At 34.1% G+C, this 18,850-nt stretch overlaps 1 protein-coding gene across 2 annotated transcripts in view; it reads right to left on the bottom strand.

Moving 5' to 3' along the window:
• Nucleotides 1-14,548: 14,548 nt before the first annotated feature.
• Nucleotides 14,549-18,850, bottom strand: part of LOC136830606 (uncharacterized) — a 782,434-nt gene continuing 778,132 nt past the window's right edge. The window contains exons 5-6 of one of the 2 annotated variants that reach the window (XM_067090162.1): nt 17,389-17,626; nt 14,549-15,091 (exon numbers count right to left, since the gene is read on the bottom strand). In XM_067090162.1, coding sequence (XP_066946263.1) covers nt 15,000-15,091; nt 17,389-17,626 — 330 coding nt within the window. In that variant the 3' untranslated portion in view covers nt 14,549-14,999. The remainder of the gene's footprint in view (nt 15,092-17,388; nt 17,627-18,850) is intronic. The other variant, XM_067090172.1, reaches the window with a different exon arrangement.

The raw sequence follows: 18,850 nt of genomic DNA, 5'->3' as shown, positions 1-18,850 counted from the left end.
TTATTTTATTTAAGGTTAAAGTTAGCCATGATCGTGCGTCTTCAACCGCTATAAGTGTCAACAACACAGGCCACCACAAGGCTGTGTCTGAAAGTTTCATGAGCCGCGGCTGAGATTTTAATGGGCCGTGGCTGAGAGTTTCATGCAGCATTATACGCTGTATGGAAAACTCGATTGCGCCGAAGAAACTTCGGCGCATTTTTTACTTGTTTCAGGTCGTCTCTAAATTCTTATCGCCATTCCATTGCCTTGTAATTCTCTTTATGCCAATGTCGCAATAAATTTTTCTTTCTAAAGATTTTTTTTCATAAAATTTTTTAGATCACAGGAAGTTTCTCTTCCTTGAGACAATGCTGCCCGTCTTAAAACAATTTTTCTTTCTACTTTCTTGATTTCTCAGGCTCACTTCCTCCCTGATAAGGGCAACCTGACCTCGCAAGAATTTAAGCTTCACACAATATTTACAGAAGTAATTATTTATTCACTCTGTCAGCTCCTACCAGCCATGTCTTATTAATCAGTGAAGATAAAGTCACGCGGCCAGATTGAAGGTTAATACTCTTTAAATGAGAATTCATCAGCACTGAAATATTTCAGTCTGGAAAAAGATACAGGAAATGAAAAAGAAATAAATTAGTTGTTGAATTTTATGCATAGAAAAGTACCACCCCTAAAATAATAGAAAGCGTTATAAAGTGTAAAAATTAATAATTGTCGAAAAAGCATAAAATAAAAAAAAAAATTTCCATTGTCGCATGTTGTACAGAGAAAAATGAAAGAAATTCGAGAAAAGGAAAAAAGATATATAAACTTGTTACACTCAAATCCTGATGCAGCGTATCGGGATGGTGTTTGGTTTCCCCAATTAAAACTTGCAAGTCTGGGCAAGAAGTTTGCGAGATGCTTCTCCAGTAACACGAAAAAATCAGGAAAAATGCAGAAATTTCATAGCGAACTTTGGGTCTGTTACTCATTTTTTGCAGACCAGGAGACGAATTACCCGATAATTCATTACCCGCACAGATTCACATATTCGTTATGTAAAAATAACAAGGGCTTATTCTCAATTCAATAGAAACCTTATTTTTTCACTGTATCCTGTCTTCATAACACACACACAAAAAAACGAATGAGCTTCCTTGAGTTATGTACTAGGTACTTCGCTTTCCTCGTAAATATTTCAGGTTTTAGAGATGAGATGTATAAGAAATATTCTTTTAACTGGATATATATATATATATATATATATATATATATATATATATATATATATATATATATATATATATATATATATATATATATATATTAATCCTCAAACCCTTCCTGAAGAAGATGACCCAAGAAACGCGACCGCCAGAACCATCGCCAAACGGGAGCTAATGAGGCCAAAAACCACTAGGGAATTTGGTCATTCTCCTCCTTCTTAAGAAACGCCACCTCCATAACATCGGAGGCCTAGGGCCACACCTTTATGTTTTTGTATATATACCATTGTAATTTTCCACCTGTCCATATTCTACCAGTGAACAGGGGCACAGAAGCTAGTGTTTATGGTTTCAACGTTTAAATAGTGTTTTATGTATATTCTTATATTCATATATATATATATATATATATATATATATATATATATATATATATATATATATATATATATATATATATATATATATATACATATATATATATATATATATATATATATATATATATATATATATATATATATATATATATATATATATATATATATATATATATATGTATATAGTGCATATGTATTGTAAATAGATACATCTTTATGCATGTATGTACGCATGCATGTATATATGTATGTATGTATGTATGTATAGTGAATTTTGTGGGCATGTGTATTTCATGTATGAATAAATAAATGTATATATTGAAATGATATTTTGTGGGTACTGCTATTTCATTTTAGTTCAGTGTATTGTAGTCTAATAACAATATGGTTAACCAAATGGATAATACCAGATATACTGCTATTACTAATTGTCATTATTTTTATTATTATTGCTATCTGCAATTTAATCAGACGCATGGCGGAATTCCTTCCAGCCAATTGCATCGAAACCTCTGTCAGTTGGGGCCCGAAACCTTGGAAATTACTGCATGAAAATTTTTGCATTCTAATTTTTGTGCCTTAATTAAACCGTCATTTTCCATTAAACTAGATGTGTTTTCTAGCATTCTTCGCATACTGCTGTGCCCAGTCGATTGAGTTCAGCGTAAATGAGCAATATTGGTTTAATGAAATTCGCCGCAACGGTGCAGGTTGTGTCTTTTCAAGGGCTGTCGGAACAGAGGATTGCGCTCTTTTAGTTACATCCACTAATTAAGTGAGACTGTTTGTTATATATAAGATGTTTTATGCGATCTGTTGCTGTTATGATTTATATTTAAGGAAGAAAAGTCGCGCTGAAACTTGGTAACAGAAGTCGAGTAGCGTCAACGTCTGTGATTGTTATTGATCGTTTTGATAAAATCATATCTTGGGATATGTCACTTTTTCGCTGAGCGTTACCTAAATTCTTTTCTTTATTTTGTTGATTCCGTGACCTCATTTTCTCTGAAAAATATTGTTTTATTTCAACTTCTTATAAAGCTTAGGTTTTATGTCTAGCTGGCGACTTATTTTTTTATCAGTAAGAATGTCATCTATACTTGTTTTCAATATGTTTTAATGTTTAATAAAAAATACACAAAATACGACAATGTACATGTCAGTGTGAATGTAAATTATAACTTCCTGATCGTCAGTTATACTTTGGAGCAGTGAACAAGGACTTTTTTGTAGTTGAGTTAGTATTTAGATCTTTCAAAAATCTTGGCGGTTATTCAGTAATATGTTAAATATTGAGTTCTTATCACAAGAGCAACATAATTTCACAGCAGATTGCTAGGACACCTCTCAGATGATTTATCATTTAGAATTCACAAAAGTGTTCACTTTCTATTTCAGAAGCTTCCTATTTCTCAGATTGCCAATAAGCTTGGCAGTTATGAAGTGAACGTGTAATATAAAGGGAAGAGTCTGATAAATAATAAACAGGTAACTTAATGGAAGTGTAAAATAAAAAAAAGTCTTGTTAGGTCATGCATTTCGGTCAAGTTTTTGTATCCCAGTTTTTCGTTTTAAGCAACATTTGTCTTTCCTAACTGATTTCTTGGAACAGATTTTTTCCTTGCTTGAAACTAGATTTCCTTTTTAAAACTACTCTGAAATACTGAGTTTAATCCATGTCAATTCTGTAGTATGCTTATTACTATAATATGCCACTAATCCATTATTTATTATTTACCAAGATTTTTCTTCGGTGGTTTCCTTTTCTTTTTAGTTGCTAAAATGTAGCACTAAACCAAATGATTGGATTTACTGTAGAACCCTTCCTGGTGGGCATTTTGCACTTGTAGATAAACAAAATATTCAAATACCACCATTTTCCAATGTCAGATGTATTCGGGTTTTGTTTGTCCCTGAAACACCGCGATACTTATTATCTCCTTCCATAAGAAACCTTGATTGTAACAGAGCAGGTGACCTTAATAAGGACTGCGTAAGGTTCCTTGCAAATTACGTTTATTTGTTTTTTTAAATGTGACCATTTTCCACTCTGCATGTCATGAAGCACCAAAAATTGTCAAAAGAGGTTGCTTTGGGCAGTGGTGCTCGTGGACCATTCTCAATTTACCTCCTTTGCATGAACTTTCAGAGGGATAATAACAATAACTATTCCGTTAAACAATCTAATGATCAGAACATTGTTCTAGATGATCTGTTCATACATGCCTCACTGTTAAGCTCTCGTTTCTTCCAAAATTCCAAAAGAAATATTTATACAACTGAATCCACTATATCCTGATTTCATTTGATCTTTCCGACCATCCCAAATTCTCTCTTAGCCAAGAAATCACTTACCATACCTCACTCTGTCGTTGTATTTTAAGATATCAATTTGTGGCTCTCCTGTTATCTCAGTAACACCCATCAGCATATAACAAATTGGCTCTTATTAGCATTTAACGCCCTCAAGTTTTTCTGAAATTAAAAACCTTCTATGAAAATTTCTTCCAGCGCAGCGACCATTCTTTTCTCAAACGTCCTATCCGATCCTATCGCACTTTTCTGATGCGTCTCTTAGGATGGCTTACCTCTTCCATCAGTCTCGCTATCGATGTATCAGTTGTGTCGATTGCATTCGAATCCTATATGAATAAGCCACTCCTATTCCTCTGTAAGCTTTTACTACCCAGGGTTCTATTTATTCCCGTAACATAGTCGGGTGGATAACCAATTTCACTTTCTCTGCTTCCTAATACTTACCAACTATTAAAGTGCCGTTTGCAAGCACATGGCATTTCAAACTGCAACTTCCTCCTTACGGAGTTTAGTGCCGTTAGCGCTCCTCACCAAGTTCATTGTAGGCATTGCTTCAGGTTCTCCGCAGCGTCCTTTTGGTTCCTGGCTGCAACCCCTTTCATTCCCTTCACTGTACCTCTGTTCATGTTTCTCTCCCTTCCATCTTACTTTCCAACCTCTCTTAACAATTGTTTCATAGTGCAGCTGCGAGGTTTTCCTCCGGTTACACCTTTCAAACCTTTTCCTCTCAATTCCCCTTTCAGCGCTGAATCACCTTATAGGTCCCTCGCTTGACCTTTGACCTATATTTTATATTATATTCCATTCTAACATATCTACATTTTTTTTTGTATCCAGTTTTTCATAAGATAGACTTCTGCCTTACACATACTTGACTCTCAGTTCAGTTACTGTCTTTTCTCCATGTTGATGAATTCACATGACTTATTCATGAATTCTTAACTTTGATCTTTGAATATACTCGACAAAGCCTGAAATGGGATCCCATATTTAATGTATATCTACTATGGTACATAGGTATATTTTTTAATCTTTCCCAGATATCTGTCAACATCTCTTCACACCACATTCTTGAATATTTCATATTAGACACGTACCTTATACTGTACCGTACAGTTCAGTAAAATAGTCACTTTGATAAGTTTCTCATAAATACTTGTTTCATCAAGTACTTTCGATCTGTCGTTGTGTAAGATTTAACTTCCTGCGATAAATTATTTTTTGTTTAGTGCTCTTTCATTTCTTGTTTACGAACCGTTTTATTCCAAAATGAGCTGTAGGTCCCGTTGCTAGGTAACCAATTGGCTCTTAGCCACGTAAAATTAGTCTAATCCTTCGTGTCAGCCCTAGGAGAGCTGTTAATCAGCTCAGTGGTCTGGTTAAACTAAGGTATACTTATTCTCCTATCAGTTCTGCTCTCTGACAATCTAAGACATTCAGAGGGCTCTTATGGGATTTTTTTTGTCTTTTAACATTTTCCTTCCTTAGTAAATCAAGTTTTACTTCATTTCGTCTATTTCTGTAGGTTTATATTAATATTTTAATTTTATTTACTCTTCCGGGATTCCCACTCGTCTTTTCTTCGAGACCTGGCTTGTATTCTTTCCGATTCTTCAGTCGTCTCTTTTTTTTTTTTTTTATATGTAAACAATGTCAACAAAATTTTCTATCTTTCTCTGATAAAGAGTTTTTGTTAATTGCCTCCAGTACTGTACTCAAAATAACCTGATCTCCTACATCAAAAGACTACTTACATCACAAAACTCCCAAGTTCAGAACTTCTTTGTGAGCTCTTGTGCTCAAATGCAAAAAAAAAAATCTATGTTCATAAATATTTTTGGCAATTACATGTTTAACCTCTCCCTCACAAAAAATAATTGCCACACTTATACTTACCCTTACACACACACACATGTATGGAGAGAGAGAGAGAGAGAGAGAGAGAGAGAGAGAGAGAGAGAGAGAGAGAGAGAGAGAGAGAGAGGAAAGCAAAATCATTTAACATTCACATTTCATGGATTTAGGGAAACTGAAATTGATAATACAAGCAAATAGCCAAATATGTATTACTTATCATACGCTCATTCATTGTTCTGCTTGGTCACCTTTTATTCAGTAACTGTCTGTTCCTTATCAAAGGATAATAATGTCGGTATTATTTCAGTCCTATCGTTAGTGGTATTCAGTAATACCACCTACTCTTGAAATGAGCTGTATATGAGGATGTAATTTGCTGTACGGTTAAGATTCTTGTTCGTTTGAATACTCTCTTTTCTGTTCAGCCTTCGATACAAGTACAGTAATCTGGACCCAGTAAATCTTTGTGGTGAGTTCGTAACAACAATATGCTATTGTAAAGTACAATGGACTTCATTCTGCCTTTCAGTATTAAGAGGCCCCATTTAGTCTAGACATTTTCAAAGAATGAAATATCGACATTGAACTTCATACTGGCACTTGTTCTCTTTTGCATTTCATTAGGAATAGTCCTCGCCAACACACATAGAGACACACACAAACACACATATATGTATATTTTATACATGTAATTATATATATACATATATATATATATATATATATATATATATATATATATATATATATATATATATATATATATATATATATACACACACACACACACACAATCATAACAGGAGCCACTGTTCAAACCACATCTACGGGGTAACTAGGGAAATTACAGTGCATTTTCATCTCGGTTGCATTTTCAAAGCTGTAAAAATGTGAACACCATATTACTCGTAATAACTATTAGAATATTTCGACAAAAAATAAAGATTTGCCAGCCCTGAACTTGAAACTTATTCCTAAGAACCCAGTCACCATTGGTTCTCTGTTCAGCTACAAAGACAAGCTTAGTCCAATGTTTACATCCAACGTTGTATACAAATATATTTGCCCTAGATGTAGTCGAGGGACCTATGTGGGATTTACAAAAAGGCTACTAAAAGTACGCTTGGACTCTCATAGATGGGTAAGTTTTAGGACAGGGAGTAGACTATCCAATCCAGAACGATCAAATATTCGGAATCATTCAAAGATCTGTAAAACGCACATAGAGGCCAAAGATTTCCAAATCGTAGGACACGTACAAAATAAAAACGAACTTCACGTCTTAGAGTTCATATAATGATAAAAAAGCTAGTTCCGTCGTTAAACTCGCAGAATTCCTCCATCCAATTGTACATTAAGCAATGGCCCGTTGCGCTTCGTCTTTAGTTTCTCGATCTTTGAAGGTTCTTCTGTTTTAGTTTTTCTTTGAAGCAGCCCGCTGGGTGGGTGTTTTACTCCGTAGTGTTTTTGTGTTTTTGTGTTTTGTCTTTTAGCTGTATTAATTTTATTTTGACCTTTACTTTTTTTTATTATTGTGCTGGTTTTTACTAATTTTATTTTGTCTCACTTTAGATATATTGATGTAACCAGTGATGTCAAGATTATTTTATGTCTTTATTTTTTTACATATTTTTTATGTTTTTTTACGTTCTTGTTTTTTCCTATATCTCTTTGTATTCTGCTGTGGATTTTTGCAATTTTACTATTCTGCTATATTTTACTTTTACTGGGGATGTCAATGTAATGAATCTATATTTTTTGTCGAAATATTCTAAGAGTTATTACGAGTAATATGGTGTTCACATTTTTACAGCCTTGAAAATGCAACCGAGATGTGTTGTGAAACGTCGGCACAATAAATCATGAAAATGCACTGTGCTTTCCTCGTTACCCGTCGATATATATATATATATATATATATATATATATATATATATATATATATATATATATATATATATATATATATATATTTTATATATATATATATATATATATATATATATATATATATATATATATATATATATATATATATATATATATATATATATATATATATATATTTCACTTTATGATCACCTTCAGCTATTTTAGATAATTCATTGTTCTCCCCTCTAGCGATTTTTGTTTCATTAATATCATATTCAGACAAACGTAGATATTCCATTGTTCTCAGATAATTTTAAATTAGGAACTTGATTTATCTTCCGAACAATACTAGTTTTAATAACTATAATTTTAAATTAAACTTTAATAATAATAATAATAATAATAATAATAATAATAATAATAATAATAATAATAATAATAATAATAATAATAATAATAATAATAATAATAATAATAATAATAATAATCCTTTAACTCTGTTTCTTTTCTGGTTATCAAATGTAGCCTATTGATTACTCATTGTACCTAATCTGAGACCATTAATATGAAGAACTAGATAGAGATGGCTTTCACCGCAAGGACTTACGCCAAGTAGCGAATAAATGTGCGTTCGAAGTGAGGGAAAAAGAAATGAAAGTCTATGAAATACATTTTATTACACATGTTCAATCTGGAGATGTTTAAATAATGTCATTATATTATAATGCACTCTTAGTACCAATTGTTTCTTCAAAACGTGGCACCTATATATGCTTTATCATCATCATCTTAACGACAAGAATGTGATTTAACACAAGCCTATAGCTCATGGAAATGCTCTGGCAGAAGAGCAAAAAACACAGTAAAAACATGGCCATAAATTACACATAACCATTCCGAGATACATGGAGGCATAGACATACTCTTTTCTTAGATATATGGAACCAGCCTAATGCCTGGGATTAGACAGGTTATGAGCCATAGTTGTGTGGAAACAGAATGAGGAGAAAACATTGTTGTCTCTGAAGGTCTCTATCGACACAATTACTGTTCTGAGTTATTGGTGAAAGCTCACATCTAGGACAGTGGGGACTTGTTAGTAGAAGTATTAACTACCTGGATGGAATAGAAATGACTAGTTTTGAAAGTTGGAATGAGTTCTATTCTGAAACACTTTGGTTTCCAGGTGTCACTTAGATTCTACGCGGAAGGGGCATTTCGAGACAGGAGCTAGAGAAAAAAGATACACAGGAGAGCACAAGTAGAACAAAAAGAGTGAGGCTGCTGTAACTGTGTCCTATAGAGAGCTATACTTCACTATCCCATCTGGTTTGAGTCAATCATTGTTAAGGATATGTTAAGCAGAACATTTTACGTACAAGTATATGGGATGGACTGCATGGGCACCCCCTGCGTTTACAATATGTGGTTAGAAACGCCCGTCATATTTCTGAGGCTGCAGAGAAACGCTTGTTCAAAAAGCTGCTGATTTTTCTTCAGTTGATTATGTACAGCGATCTTGCACGGCATTTAAAGTGTCGCGCAAGAGATGACATTTGGAACATTTAGGAATTCAAATGGCCTTGAAAAGTCAGTTTATGCATACCTTTCAACGGGAATCCTGTCAAACCAAGACAGCTAAGTTGATTACAAATATTCCAAGCTTCTGTTGCCTGCCTAAGAAATAAGATAAGCAAATATCATATAGGTAACACTTATGTATCATAGATGAACATCTATTTTAATCTTAAGCGTAGAGATCTCCAAAGGGTGGCAATGTGCCCACAGGCTCCTTTAGAATTAGTTAGTTTTGACACTCTTGTTACATATAATTCACATCTGGCCACCTAACTTGTTACTGCAGTCTTCCATTCTCATTTGCAAGCAGTTGTTTATGTCGTCAGTTCCAGAATTACCACAACAGATTAATGAAATGCAATCTTCAAAACATTTCCGGTGCTGCTGTAGTCTCTACGTCTACTGAAACCCTGTCTTGCGGCGGAACATTCAGCTAATGACTCTCTCAGGAGAGGGAGAGGGATTCATTTTAAACTATCTCGTCCACTAACCACTAACCATCTCTTCTTATCACTGAGGTATCCATACATCTTTTTCTCATATGACTCACCATAATATTTTAGTGTTCCTTTACAATGGTACTGGAAAAGTTTGGTTTCCTCACTTCATAAACCTTACGAAAGATGCCGGTCAGTGGTCTTCACAGAATATACATGGATGCACTCTAAAGTAAAATGTCTGAAGTTATTTTTTTTCTCCTTGTTTCAGTGTATTGTCGTCTTTCACAGCTTTTATGAGAGAAGAAAAATTGTCAGTGAATTGATACCTGTTTCAGACACCATTAGCCCCTAGAGTATATTTGACTTACTCTTGACTTTATTTCAAAATGTTCATTACGTATTTCGTTTTTTTAAAAAACACTTCCACACGTGCCACTTCTGTTATCGGATTCCAGCATTCTTCCGGTACAAGCCACTTCTCTCCTTCTCATTCTTTCTCTCCTTTCACCTTTCTTCATTGCTGCTCTCAGTTCAACGATGCATTTATATATCACTGGAGCACCGAAAGCTCATAAGAACCTGAGAATTACATAGTTATTATCCCGGCTCTTCTTCACTGAAAAACATAATATGTGGGAGAGGAAAGCGTACGATGTACAGTACATTTACAAAGATCTCAGCATCAGGTTGGCTTTTTTTGTTCTTATTCTTTATATGTAGTTACAAAAACTTGCTATGTAAACTAGCAAAGATAAAGTAAGCATTTGGAAATTTTCTTTGCATGAAATACATAAAAAAAAAAATGGTATTTTGTTTACTACTCTTTCATCTTTAAGTCTCAAAATGGCACTTGACAAACGTCGAATTGGTCTAATTACAGGGAAAGTACTACAATCAGGTGAAATAAAGAGTCAGATGTTTACTCTTCTAAATTAGAGTATTTACAAGGTGATGAAATGTCAAGAATATTCGTCACACTAATGAATGGTCTACGGCGGAAACCTATCAACAAGACCTCTTAGGGATCATTAATTATCCTTCGTCCTTCTTGTTTCTTTATTTACGGTGAAGCGAAAATAATACCATTTTCATGAAGAGCGATTGTTATTTACATAAAAATGCCATGTAAATAAACCTTCATAGGAACACTCTAATTATAAATTGAAGGTCAAAAAAGTGATGGAGACATTTACATTGAATGTGTACTATGGACAATGTCGAAAGGAAATAGAGTTTGTGACTTGGAGAAGGATGCAGAATTCTTTTTTATTAAGTCTTCTATATATATATATATATATATATATATATATATATATATATATATATATATATATATATATATATATATATATATATATATATATATATATATGTATATGTACATATATATATATATATATATATATATATATATATATATATGTATATATATATATATATATATATATATATATATATATATATATATATATATATATATATATATATATATATTATATTTAGAGACAGAGAGAAAACGAGAGAGAAACTGCACGGATGATTATGAAAAAAGTCTACATGAATCACACCTACATAAAACGACTTTCTTGTTCATTTATATTAGAATTTCCAGATTTACAGCACGAAGAAACATGTGAATATATATTTATATAGAACTAATCTCTTATGAATGAATGATTTATTTTTATTGTCTTGTGAAAAGCAATTATGCATATATAAGTATGTCTCTTAATATATATATATATATATATATATAATATATATATATATATATATATATATATATATATATATATATATATATATATATATATATATATATATATATATATATATAATGTGTGTGTGTGTGTATGTGTGTAATCTGTAATAATGATTAGAAGCGTTTTGCCGGGTAATTTTAACAGTATAGTATATAATTTGTGTAATATAGCATTTAAGATCCATTTCGACAAGAATCTCGACAGAAAAGCTGACATTCACTTTCGACTATAATTTTCTTGATTAATTTTATGTAAAAAAAAAAAAAAAAAATAAAACAAATGCACTATAACTCTGAGCTACCATTAAAGAAAACAGTAACATTGTTTTGAAACCTAATCACAGGGTGCGTCTGGAAAAATAACGGAGATACATAATAATAAGTTGTTTAATGTGCAATATTCCTGTTCATTAACTAATACATTTTTATAAACCTTTGCGAATATTCAGATAATATTTTTCCTTACTCTTAGCTTTTTTCATTTAAATTGCTTTTGAGGTTAGACAAATTATACCTGTGATACTTTGATACTTTTCTCATATCTCAGATTCTTCTTTTGTCTTTTTTTTTTTTACTTTCACTTATCCTTTCATTGTTTCACTTGAAAGTACGTTGTGAGAAAGACTTATCTTCAACCAACAGGCTGCCAGCAATATCTCATATCTTATATTTTTTTCATTCTTTATAGGCATTCTTTTATTATCTCTTTGTTCCAATGATAAACTCTTTCCAGAAAGACTATCAGGACCAAAATATCGTCAGCAAGTTCTCATGATTCGAATTCTTTCTGTTTTTATACCATTTTCACTTACTATCTCGTTTTCTCTCCCAAAAATCTGTTCTGAAAATATCTACAATAACTGTTTGTCAGCACTGTCACTTACCTCAAATTCCTTTTAGTCTTTTTGATAGTTTTCACTTATCACATCATCGTTTTCCTCAGCCTGTTCTGAGAGAGACTGCAATTCGACCCCTATCAGCAACATCTCATATATCAAACTCTTTTCAGTCTATATTTTCACTTACTGTTTCAGAGTCTGTTCCAAGAAAGACCGCCTGCGTAAAACTGTCCGTCAATACCATCTCATGTATGAGAATGTTTTTGTAATTTTCTTTATCATTTCATTTATCCGCAAGCTTCCCTCTCAAACCCTGTTCCCAGAATGACTGTCCGCAATAAACCATCTGCCAAACACATGCACAACTTTAGTATTCTTTATTTATAATTTCCACTGATCTCATTATTTCCTCTGAAACCCTTTTCTGAAAAAAAAAAGACTATAAGAAACAAACCGCGTGCCAGTATCATCTCTGTGTTGTTGAAAATCCTTGTGACATCATGAAAAAAGGCAGAAGTTCTGTTAGTGCCTGTTATTTTTCTGATATTTGACTAACAATAAAATAATTTAATTCTTTTCATACCTTTTATATATTTCCTGAATATCCTAATGTCAGATATTTGATTGAATCTATGGCTTTTTGTTCCTATTCATTTTTGCTTGATTTAAATTCACTAATTCCAAGTTGTACGATGAAACACCGCATAAAAAATCCACTTTATTCTATTGTCTCCAGGTTATCGACACAATCGTTATTGCTTTTCTTCGTCAGTCGTACTTCCTTTTAAGATTTCGTTTCAGTTACTAAAACTTCTATTATTGTTAATGTTACTGCCTCTAATCTATGATGGGTTTAGTAATACTTACATTGTGCTGCCACTCTAACCCTATTGCAAGGATTATGAACATCTTGTTACTGGGAGAAAGTTTTTCAGTTCCTGAAACCGGAGCCATTAGACAATACTGAAAAGAGGAAATCCTTCGTCCTTTCGTTACTGATGACTTGAAACCATCTCTATGACGTCAGCTGAATCAGAAAATGTTATGTGTTTGTTTAGTTAGTGTATGTATATATATCCGTTTTGTAATTGATAATGTATATTTCATTTTATGTTTCAGACAAATATATTGGGCGTCAAATCTCATGTATCTACGAACTAGAGCCTTCATTATCATCAGTCCCTTAAGGGAAACGTATAGTCACATTGAGCGATTCATTGTATATACACACACATGCGCGTACACACATACACATATATACAGTATATATATATATATATATATATATATATATATATATATATATATATATATATTTACATACATACATACATACATATATATATATATATATATATATATATATATATATATCTGTATATATACTGTATATATATACTGTATATATACTCCCTGTAATGTTGGCTACTGATCAATTCTGATTTAAATTCTCCTCCATTCCTAAGGCTCCTTTTATTTCAAAATGCTTTTCAGGCTAAAATCAGCTGTTTTGCTACCAAAGAAATTGCGAAGATAAGTATAAAGGTATTCTGATGTAAGAAAACACTGTTATTTTTCTCTCTACTATGAAAGTGTGCGTTTATCTATTTAATGTTCCGTGGGGAGATTCACTATGAAGGCATCGCAAAGTGTGGAAAGTTATCTATATGTATTTATTAATCAGCAGCGCTGTCTTGCAACAATTCTTGGACGACTGCATTTTACTGCAGATACTGTGAACGTAATGCAATATAAAAATATTAACTTTTTCTCCTCAGTCCTCACTCACGTCAAGCTCTAGTAATAGTCTTTGGTATATTAGGGACTATCCATTAGTGATCAGATTTTGCATGAAGCAATTTGGCAATAAAAAATTTCGAACTAAATGTTCTCTCTTTTTATTGCGATACCATTAATATATATTACACTGATACAAAATCTGATAGCATAATAATAAAAAAATTGTTTTAATTATTTCGGGTTGTCACAAAAAGATGTAACTTCCCTGCGTGTTAGTGAGGAAACTTCCTTAATGTCTTAAGGATAGTGAAAATTATTCATAGATTCCTTCTTGTTGCAAGTGGATAATTAATATAGTCTGGTCGTATAAAACCCAGTAACAATAGTTTTCCATTGAAATGTGCTTACTGGTGTTTCCCACCAACGTTATTACAGGTTTTTTTTTTACGCCAAAGACTAGAAATTGAGGATTCGATTCTTAAAACTATCATACTTTTCATGAGTTAACTATAATTTTGTTGTGTGTGCTTATCTCATAATGTTAAATTTTGATATATTTATTTTTTTTATTAGAATTAATTTTGAATGAAAGTGAATGTCAGCCTTTGATTTAAAAAGAAGGGTCCTATCTGCCGTCCTAGCTTCCTCGCTGCAGATTCTGGATCATCTTGCATAAATGAACACAGACATGATGAGTGGATTTGTGAACACACGTAAAATGAAGAACACACAAATGAAGTGTATTTGAATAAAAGCTTCGCTACGAGCAACAATACGCAAAGGAATCAGCAAGGCAGCCTCCGCTGTCTTGCAGTCACTGCTCTTGATGGATTCTATTTCTGCTCCTGACCCATCTGTTGTTTCTGCCCTGTTTCTGTTCCCGGCTTCTTCTCCGACCAAGCAGAAGGAGCAGGCGTAGCAGGTGTCCAAGGTTTTTGCGTGTGGGGATGAACAGGTGTAGAAGAAACAACTCGAGGAGGATGGAAGATGCTGCGAGCGCCGAGGAGTCAGCTCTGGATGTGACCCACGAAGGTGAGCATCAGCATGGCGGCCACAACCAACCCTGCGGCTTGCCGCACCTGAACGACGCTAGCGCTACCTGCGACCAGCAAGCGGAAGGGAGAGGGTGAGAAAGGAGTTCGGGACGGGTGGGGGAAAGAGGGGGGAGAAGAGAAAGAGGTTTAATATTAGAAGTCTGCCATTCGTACTGCGTGGACGGGGAATTAGAAGCTAAAGTTCAGTGATGGCCAAATCCACGTGCATTTCGGATTTCAGGCGAGAAATTCAATTTCATGTTGATTAAAGCTATTACGGTGTCCTCTTAGCCCCATTCAGGCATCACAATGGAATGTAATCCGGTGCTTCTGGCCCGACAATGAGTCATTATTTACGTTTTAATCATGTCAAGGCGATAAATGCAACCGGTTAATGAACACTCGTCTCTTTTATTTCCAAAATAAATCATTCCCCTTAATGAGCATATTTAGCATAAAGTGGATAGCATAATGAAAAACAAAGATATTAACCGCGCTGAAAACCATTTTGCCGAAACATAGGGAATACTTAATCTAAATACAGAAATGGATTTGCAGTTACTATTCTTATTCATTATATTTAATAATAATTTGACATTAGGTGGATAATGATATTAACTCAGAAATTATAAAAAAAAGTTTCCTCGAGTTACTCATCAATGTTCAATTTTTATTTCTATTAAACGTGTTTCTAATAATTTATGTTACAATCATTAATATTGAGGTTGTATCCTGTAATTACTTAAAATATTGACAGGGTGTTTTCTACAACCATTGTTTATAAAGGATTTCTTTGACTATAGCTTCTAGATTTATTATTCACATCTATTAAAATTTGCTGTATCTTCTTTTATGAAATACCAAGAATCCGAACATACTGAATAGCTATTGAAAGTCAGTTACCTCAATTACTATAGTTAAAAATTTATAAAAAATATTCATGCAAATTTTAAGGTATGAAGTCACTAACATCTCTACCAAGTAACTACTGGAAAGAATAAAATAAAATAAAAATAATTAGAAGGAAAGAAGGGTGGTTTTGGAGTCATACGAAGTTGTGACTATCAACACCCAGTTAGTTAATAAACTTAAACTACCTGTGATCGTTATTCCCACTGACTCTTCTACCTCGAAACTAAACCCTAATTCTATTTACAGTTAGCAGCCAACAACCTTGCACGTCATAGTATCTGTTTTAAATCTATTAATTTACTAAAGGTTTTATTTAATTATGTTTGCGGCACCGTAACGTCACCTCCGGCCTTGCTCTTGTTTGCGTTTCTCTAAGAACTTGAACCAGTGCGTCATCATTTACCTTTTTATTCTCTTTAGTTTTTTCTATGTGAAGCCCTTCCACTTATTTTACAAGCGGTTTAATATCTCTTAGAACGCTCCCAACCATTCTTAAACTGACTTGGTTCGCAGTTTCACTATTCAGTGCACAATGCATCAAGCACCTCTTTATCTAGTCGATTCTTCACCAATGAAATCCTTCTGCTTAGATCATGATTAGCAAATAAATAGTAACTACCTGAACCCCATGCATTTCATATCCATCAATGGCATGCGTTCTTTTCATTCAGTACCTTGAGTTACCTCTTTATAGCGGGTGATGGACGCAGAAGTGAATTTATCCAGTTCTTTCCAAAGGAGCCACTCCCATACAGTCCACAGCCATGGCAAAGAGTTTCATTCATTTTTGTTTTACCATCTGTAATCACTCCATTCAGTCTATAACCATTCTGAATTTCCCATAGAGTTACTTCGTTTCTTGCATTGCTCACTCAAACATTAACTCAATCTATGTTTGACATATCATCCTCAGTCCCAGATCTCTAATGATGCATGAGTAAAACTTGGTTCATAAATAAAACTAAGTTCAATTATGTTTATATGTTATGTGTGATTTAGTATAATGTCTGGGTGGGTTCCGTTCTCAGCTAGCACTCTGCTGGCCGCGAGTTCGAATCTCCGACCGGCCAATGAGGAATAAGAGGATTTTATTTCTGGTGATAGAAATTCATTTCTCGCTATAATGTGGTTCGGATTCCACAATAAGCTGTAGTTCCCGTTGCTAGGTAACTAATTGGTTCTTAGCCATGTAAAATATTCGGGCCAGCCCTAGGAGAACTGTTAATCAGCTCAGTGGTCTGGTTAAACTAAGGTATACATAACTTCTAATTAACGAATCAATTAAGTCACTCAGTCTTCACTTGACGCATACATTCATGACTATCACACATAGCCTTTCCTTACACTATGCCCCAAATCGTATCCTTCCCCGACCTAAAAACCGCTTTCTTTTTCCTCCTCCCTAACTGCTTTTCATTAATCCTAACAGCCCTTTTCCGTCACAGCTCACCGGAATAGGCGGCGAGATCCCTTGACTCCATAACAGGAACGTTATAAGTGAGCTGACCGTCGACGCTGTGTTGCTGGGTCTTGCGATAGAAGGAGGAGACCTGGGCCGAGCATCGGAGGGTCATCTCGCCATTCCGAAAGTGACTCCTGCTCACGTCGAATTTCAGGCCGAGACGCGTCTGCACCAGGCCATTGGCGTACGTTGTGGACTTTATGGGGACCAGGTAGTGATTGGGTACCTGCGAATCAAGAGAAATAAAAGGTTTTCATTTCAGATAAGTTTAGGGTGTAGAGTAGGAGCATATGACAGGCTTAATGATATGTGGACATTAGTTTAAACGTATTAGGGTGAAGAAAAATGGAGGGAATAAATGTGTATGGTTTGTGAGATTCGAAGAGGCGCACTACTTGCTATTACTGTGCCATGGAAATTTTTTTTTCATGATCTCATATACATACTGGGTGTTTCAAAATTAGAGCCCCCCTCCCTCCACAGAACAAATGGAAAGTTATGAAGTTTTCTGCTATAGCCTATCTCCAAGTACATTATTTTAAGTTTCTATTAAGCTATTTTTCATTTTACATTTCTTGTATTTTCAGACTGAGTGACGGAGTTGGATACAGCCATGGCTAACGACTCGGAGGAAATCAGATGGATTGACCAAATCCGGGCTGTAACCTTCAGAGAGGCCAGGGATGCTGGCGCATCCTTTATTTCACGTTTCTGGATAGCTAAATACATTAAAAGAGATGAATCCTTTGTTAAAAGAAATTGGAACAAAAATCCATATGACTGTCATTGCGAAAAGAGTGAAAATCTTGGAAGGCCTGAAGTCCTTTCTCAGGAGTCAAAAGACATCATAGCTGAGGCAGTGGGTAGACCAAGAAAGTCTTTACGTAAATTGGTGCTTGAACTAGAAACAAAAAGGGGAAAGAAGAGAAGTTATAGTGCTCTATATCGTGAGTTGAAAAAATCTGGTATCAAGCCATTTCATGTTATCATCAAGCCCAACATCAATCAGCAACAGAGAGAAGACCGTGAATGGTTTTGTGGTTCATTTCTTAAAGGTTGGGATGAAGCTCACTTTCTCCATGTTGCTGCATCAGATGATGTCATAAAAATGACATCATTTGGGTTGCAAAATTGGGTGATATCAGCGATGACGTGCGCTATCGCCAGGTTGTGAAATTTCCTGAATGTTTGGGAATTTTTCTCTGTTTCACAACCAAACGGTTAATGTGGATCATCAAAGAAAAAGGACAGTCATGGAATGGCGAATACTTCAGAGAAACTGTCTTACTGGTGGAGTATTTCCTTTCCTCAAAGGTCCTGAAAATGTGTTATCTGTTGAAGAAGTGACATTTTTACATGATAAGGCACCACGTTTCAAGGTTCTTCAGACACAGGAGCTGCTTCGAAACAGTGGTATCAATTTCTTCTCATCAAGTGAATTTCCATGTAG

Source organism: Macrobrachium rosenbergii, chromosome 4 (assembly GCF_040412425.1).
Source record: "Macrobrachium rosenbergii isolate ZJJX-2024 chromosome 4, ASM4041242v1, whole genome shotgun sequence".
NCBI classification, from domain to species: domain Eukaryota; kingdom Metazoa; phylum Arthropoda; class Malacostraca; order Decapoda; family Palaemonidae; genus Macrobrachium; species Macrobrachium rosenbergii.
Note: the sequence above shows the minus strand (reverse complement) of the source record. Positions and strands in the feature narration are given on the sequence as shown.